Below are 5,799 nucleotides of genomic sequence, written 5' to 3'. Positions count from 1 at the left end.
GGGGGGGCGGGCGGCGGGGTGTCTGGCTGCGCTCCGCTTCCTCCCACAATCCCGTGCAAATGCAAAAAAAAAAAAAAAAGAGAGAGAGAGAGAGAGGGAGCGCTAGATACTAAGCGCTAGCAGGGCCCGGGGGTGTAGGGCGCAGCGTTTGTACAGAAAGCCAACTCCGCCGCGCGCAGACGGCGAATGCAATTCAGTTTATTTATTTTTTTTTTCCGCCTTGTTTCACTTTTTGTCTCTTTTACAAAGGTTCTTTATTTAAGAGAGGAGCTCAACTCCAGTCTCCCGGTGCAATGCGAGCCCTCCCCCCCAAAAGCACTCTTGCATATATGTCCCCCACCCTTTCCCTGGGTTGCAGAGCGCCCGCGAGCGTGCACGGGGAGCACACGAAAACATGCATGTGCATAAGCAGGGCCCTGCGTGTGCGTGACCCATAGCACTGTAAGGCGATGGCCTTGTCACACCTGCTCACTCACGCGAGTGGGTATACCCGGCCTACGCGCCGGGGTCCGAGTTTCCACCGACGCCTACCCGGGGGGTAGGACTGGCGGTACCCCCCCTCCCAGTCAGAAAAGGCTGGGGGCCCGCGAGTAGCCGGGACGAGGGCACACGTTGGCCGGGGATGTGCGCGTATCCGTACTCGGCGGAAACACGTGTGCCAGGGTAGGCCTCGGGCCGGACGACCCCTACTCCCATCACTCCCCGATCTCAGCTACGTAGTTTAAGAGGCATGGGGGCTCTGAAATCCGCTGTGAATCTGGGGAACTTCGGCTCCGAAACGGCTCCTCACCGAGGCCTCCTGAGGCTGCAAGGGGAGGGGCACAACGGGGAGTCAAAGACCCGGCTGTTTTTCCCCCCTGAACCAAGACTACTCCGACCCGCCCGCGGGCGTCTCAGCCAATCGCAGACCCTCTGGGCACAAGACCCACCCTCCCGTAAAGCTCCACACAGACAACACTGGACCACGCCCCCAGACAATTGCCTAGGACCCCGCCCCCACGCTCCAAGCCTCGCCCGGGATAATAAGCTCGAAATTCCAAGTCCCGCCCCTGAGACCACGCCCCTCCTCCCGCAGCATCCTCCCCTCCGCGCCCCACCCCCGGGGAGAAGCCCAGCCCAGTACCTGGTGTAGGGGGGCGGAGGTGCATCATGCACCCCAGAGGCCTCCAGCGCCTGCTCGTAGGTGGGGAGGCCTGGGGGTGGGGGTGGAGGCAGGGGCGTCGGCGGGCCGAGGTCGCCCAGGGGACTCAGGGGATTAATGAGCTCAGCTCTGTGGACAGAAAGTACACCGTTAGCAGGGGAAACCTACAGGATGGACTTGGGAGAGGGCAGGTGGGAAGACCTAGGGACATAGAGACTCTGAGGGTGGCAGGGGGACACAAGTGGAAGGGAGAAAGAGCAGGGAGAAAGAGGGTCACCTTCAGCCTGACCCTCCACTCAGAATGACAGGCAGACGAACAGAGACAGGCAGAGACAGAAATCAACTGCTGAGACACACTCTTATTCACAGACACACATGCGTTACAGCTACAGGGAGAGCAATGGAGAAAAAAACAGCCCCTCAGAGAGACAGGCAGACACATACAGAAGCCAACACAACACAGAGAGACACCCACTCACAAATTTCCCAGTGCCGCTCTTAACAATAAACTCTTCTGAAAAATCCCCAGACCGGCCATACTTTCCAGACTGACACTCGAGCACTTTCTTGGACCCTGCCACTGAGAACCACATACCTAGACAACTCATAAGGTGTGCGCACACACACGTGTGCTACAGCCTGTCACCAGAGAAACTGACATGTCAAGGACACCCAGAGACCCCACGCTGCAGCCTCATCAGATACAATACACACAGTAATAATCACGCAAAACCCAGTACCATGGAGACAGGCAGCAAATGCTGATCGAGCTCCTACTGTGTACAAGGTACTGTGGTTATAGTCAGACAGACAAACGACAATACTCATCCACGCACAGCCTCACGGTCTGACTCTCCACCTGATGGTCTCCTCAGATCCTTCCTCAGCGCCCACCTGTCTCAATCCCTGACTTGTCTCCTGAGGTCCACCCTTCCTCCTTCCTGTTCACCCTGCTTTCCAGCCTTTGGGCCCCTTCTTTCTGAATGCCCCTTACTCTTGGGGACAGGACTGCTGGCCTCTGCCTGGTCGGCAATGCAGATACCAAAAGGCTCCCAAGCTGGCCAGGACAATGAGCAGGATCCCAGACGTCAGCCCGACCACCAGGCCTGCTACGTCCACTCGTCCACGCCCTGAAATGGAGGTGGGGGGTGGGGGACACTGTGTCAGGAGCTATCACTTACCGCAATAACCCAATACTTTCCCCTGAGGCAGGAGTACAGACCAAGAACCAACGCAGAACCGGGGCCACTTCCTAGGTGTGTGACTCCAAGCAACTCAACACATTTGGTTCTCTAAGCCTCGGTTTGCTGCTCTGTAAAATGGGAACAATAACTCCTTCCCCATGCATTGTGGAAATTCATTGAGCTCAAACACATAAAGGATCTAGGATAACTCCATCTAGTGCTAAAAAAATATGGCAGTGGGATCCCCATGGTGACAGAGGCCCCTCCCTGGACACAGCGTGGCTCAAGTCCCCCCAAACAAAACCCATCTGCTAAGAGGGCAATGGACACACTGAAGGTGGGGGTGGGGAGCTCAAGCAGGCAACTGGAGATTACCAGATTTAGCAAATGCCCACTCTGAGCATCACCAGATTTAGCAAATAATAATATATGATACCCAATTAAACATTCATTTTAGATACAAAATGAAATTTTTTTTAGTGTATGTCCCTTGGAGTATTTAGAATATACTAAAAAAATTTATTTGTGTGCATTTGAAATTCAAATTTAACCGATGGGGGGGGTCCTGTGTTTTATCTGGCACCCCTCCCCACTCAGGAACATAGTCCCTTTACCACACCCAGGCCACCGGGGGCCAAGACCTCAACACTGAAGAAAGGGCAGAATCACAGGAAGGTTTCTGAACTGACCAGAAGCTATGAAAACTTCATTTATCAGTGCAAGAATTTCGGGACCTTCCCCCACCCCAATAATAGATTTGGGGGTGTCTAGAACTCAGGTGAACCTTTTGCTAGGACCCTAGGCCTTTAGCCATCCCAGGCCATGTGTCTGAGGGGAAGCAGACACAGGGATAACTCCAGCTTGGTGAGGCCCTCCGGGGTCTTGCAGCTGGGGACACTTCCTCTAGCACTGGGTTGGGAGCTTTGGTCAAATGGTAAACCCCAGGATTTTAGCCCCCTTAGCAAAGAGCTACACTGAAAAGGCAGGCCCTCCGGATTCTGACATGTTCCAGGTGGATTCAAGGAGCCACCAGGCCTCGCTAGGCCTGCAGTGAGGTAGTCACCTCCCCTAGCAACCAGGCTCCAGTGTGAGGACTCCAGCCCAGACCTAGGGCTTGTTGCTAAGGGGCATCCACCCCTAGCAACCAGACCACCAGAAGGGGGGGTGCATCTGGTACAGGCAGGGGGTTCCTCCCTGGGCAGTGGGTCTTGGGTCCTGAGCCTGGCTAGGTGTGGTTGCTAGGGAGGCCTCTTTGGTAACCAGGCCAAGGCTGGGATGGGGCTGTGGGGGAGGGGAAGCCAGCCAGGTAGTAAGTGCTGCGGGCTTCCTTGGTCTGGCCTGGCCAGGCCTGGTTGCTAAGGAGCAGTCCCCCCTTAGCAACAAGACTGAGGCCATGGTGGGGCCTTAGAACTCACAGGAAGGGGTGGGGGTGGACAGCCTGGGCAGGTGAGGAAGCACAGGCTTCCACCACCTGGCCTGGCCTGGCCAGGCCCCGTTGCTAGGGAGCAGTCCCCCTAGCAACCAAGCTGCAGAAGGGGCTGGGCTCTGGATTCCAAAGCGGAGCTCAGGTGGGTCGGCGCCTCTGAGCCCGAGGCCTCACAGGCCCCAGGGCTGTAACCCCTCTCCTCCAGTACTTCCTTCTTCCTAGAGACAGAAGACTCCCTCCAAATAAGGTGTGGTGGGCTCCTCAGGCAGGGACTCTAGTCTCAAAGGAGGGGCCTCTTCTAATAACCACCTCCAGCATACTCAGGGAGCATGGGATTTGGAGGAGGCAAATTTGGGGTAGGGGATGTTGGATCAACCTCCAGGAGAAAGGGCTGCCTTAGCTGCCCAGAACGGGAGCCACCCCCCCACACACCTCCCTCCCTTTCACTCACCTCGTTTGCCATTGTAGATGTAGCTCTCCCAAAAGCGCTCCTTGAAAGGATGGAAGTCGAGCAGATGGAAAGACAGCATGTCAATGGGAGCTTCCGTACCCCCCACACCAGCCCACCCTGATTTCTGAGACCCCGGGTAGAGGGAATTGTGGGCCAGAACATCCCAGGGCCTGGAGAGGCTCTCACTGTCAGAGTATTGTCCTCAAAACACTCCCTCGCCTCCTCCCAGGAACATCGCTCCTCATAACACTCCCGTTCCAGGTTCCCTGGAGTGAGCAGCTCCAGGTCCCAGTGATTGGCTCGTGGAATCCGTCTATGGCTTCCTAGAAAGCTCTGGGCCTTTGGGGAGTCCTGGAAGACTCCTGGACCTAAAGGACATGAAGGACAGAAAAATGGAGAGTTCCTAAGACTGGGGACATGGAGGAACCCAGGCCTAAGGGAACTGAGAACTGTGGAGTCCTGGGAGAGAAGAGGACTAGAGGCAAGGGTTCCTGAGTCCAGGGAAGGTGGACTGCGGGGGGCGAGTCTGTGCCTGGACACCAGCTCATCCCACAAGCACTCACCTTGGTCTTGCTCCCCACCAGGTGAGGTGTCCGAGCAGGTGGTCAGTCCCAGGTACAGCAGTAGCAGAGAGGGGTAGCCCCTCATATTTTATGAACACCTGAAACCAGGAGCAGCATCAAGTGCCTCAGCCCCTGGGGAATGAGGCAAGGTCCCCCCGACTAGACGCTATGGTCCGTGATAATAGTCATAGCAGACACTCATGTAGCCTGTATTCTGGGCCAGGTCACTGAGCTACTGTTCAAGGTAGTTTCCCTGTAGCAACTCGATTTAATTTTCACAGCCATGCTATTATTATCCCCATTTTACAGATGAGGAACATGAGGCACAGAGAGGTAAAAGAATTGCCCAAGGTCATATGATTTTGCCAGATTCAGAAGCAGTATTTGAGCGAAAGAAGCGTGCCTCCCGAGACTGGGGCAGGGAGCTCGTATTTTTCCTCTACCATGTCTGCGGCACCCAGCACGAATCTTGGCACATAGTAGGTGCCCATAAACATGTCCATTGGTGATCAGGATTCCTTTCTTCCTAGTAATTTCCACCTACACTTGCCTCTCCCTGTGCCCATTGCCACATCCACCCCCAAAAGATGAAAGATTACAGGAGAGACAAGAGCAGGAGAGGCAAAGAGCCTATATTCTTGGGTCCAGGGGGAGAAGGGAGTGGAGGTCCTGGACTTCTGGGGCTGGGGGACGGGAACTTCTGAGTCCCAGCTGGGCAGGGAGCCAAGAAGCCAGAGTCCCCAAGCCAGGCTCTGCCTCCAGGAGACATTCACTTACCTGCCCAGACTTGTGAGCGCTTTCCCTTCCTTTTTAATCGGGGCTTCCTCCGCCAGCTGCGGCCAGCTGTGAATGAGGGAAAGGGGAGAGGGGAGGGGAGAGGTAGGAGGGGTACCCCTCTCCCGGGAATCCACACGATCCCGGTTTCTGGCAGAGGGGCGGGGTTTGTGATTACCTGCCCTGGGAGGGACTCAGGTAAGGGACAAAGTATTTAAAGGGACCTTAGGAGGAAGGGCCCAAGGTCCAGAGAGTCCTGA

The 5,799-nt window shown here is 55.9% G+C and overlaps 1 protein-coding gene across 2 annotated transcripts; it reads right to left on the bottom strand.

Annotated features, from left to right (window-relative positions):
• Positions 1-217: 217 nt before the first annotated feature.
• On the bottom strand, positions 218-5,709 carry PRRG2 (proline rich and Gla domain 2). 2 transcript variants are annotated; one of them, XM_047710225.1, is made up of 7 exons: positions 5,543-5,709; positions 4,766-4,863; positions 4,389-4,570; positions 4,203-4,242; positions 2,136-2,271; positions 1,124-1,270; positions 218-805 (listed from the first exon to the last, which is right to left on the bottom strand). In XM_047710225.1, the coding sequence occupies exons 2-7, from the start codon at positions 4,848-4,850 to the stop codon at positions 787-789; spliced, it is 609 nt and encodes a 202-aa protein (XP_047566181.1). In that variant the 5' UTR covers positions 4,851-4,863; positions 5,543-5,709; the 3' UTR covers positions 218-786. The 2 variants fall into 2 exon arrangements, with proteins under 2 accessions (XP_047566181.1, XP_047566182.1); XM_047710226.1 differs by having other exon boundaries at positions 4,389-4,564; positions 5,543-5,708.
• Between the last annotated feature and the right edge of the window lie 90 nt (positions 5,710-5,799).

This window comes from Lutra lutra, chromosome 17 (assembly GCF_902655055.1).
Source record: "Lutra lutra chromosome 17, mLutLut1.2, whole genome shotgun sequence".
Taxonomy (NCBI): Eukaryota; Metazoa; Chordata; class Mammalia; order Carnivora; family Mustelidae; genus Lutra; species Lutra lutra.
The sequence above is the reverse complement of the archived record's forward strand: the minus strand, read 5'-3'. Positions and strand labels throughout refer to the sequence as shown.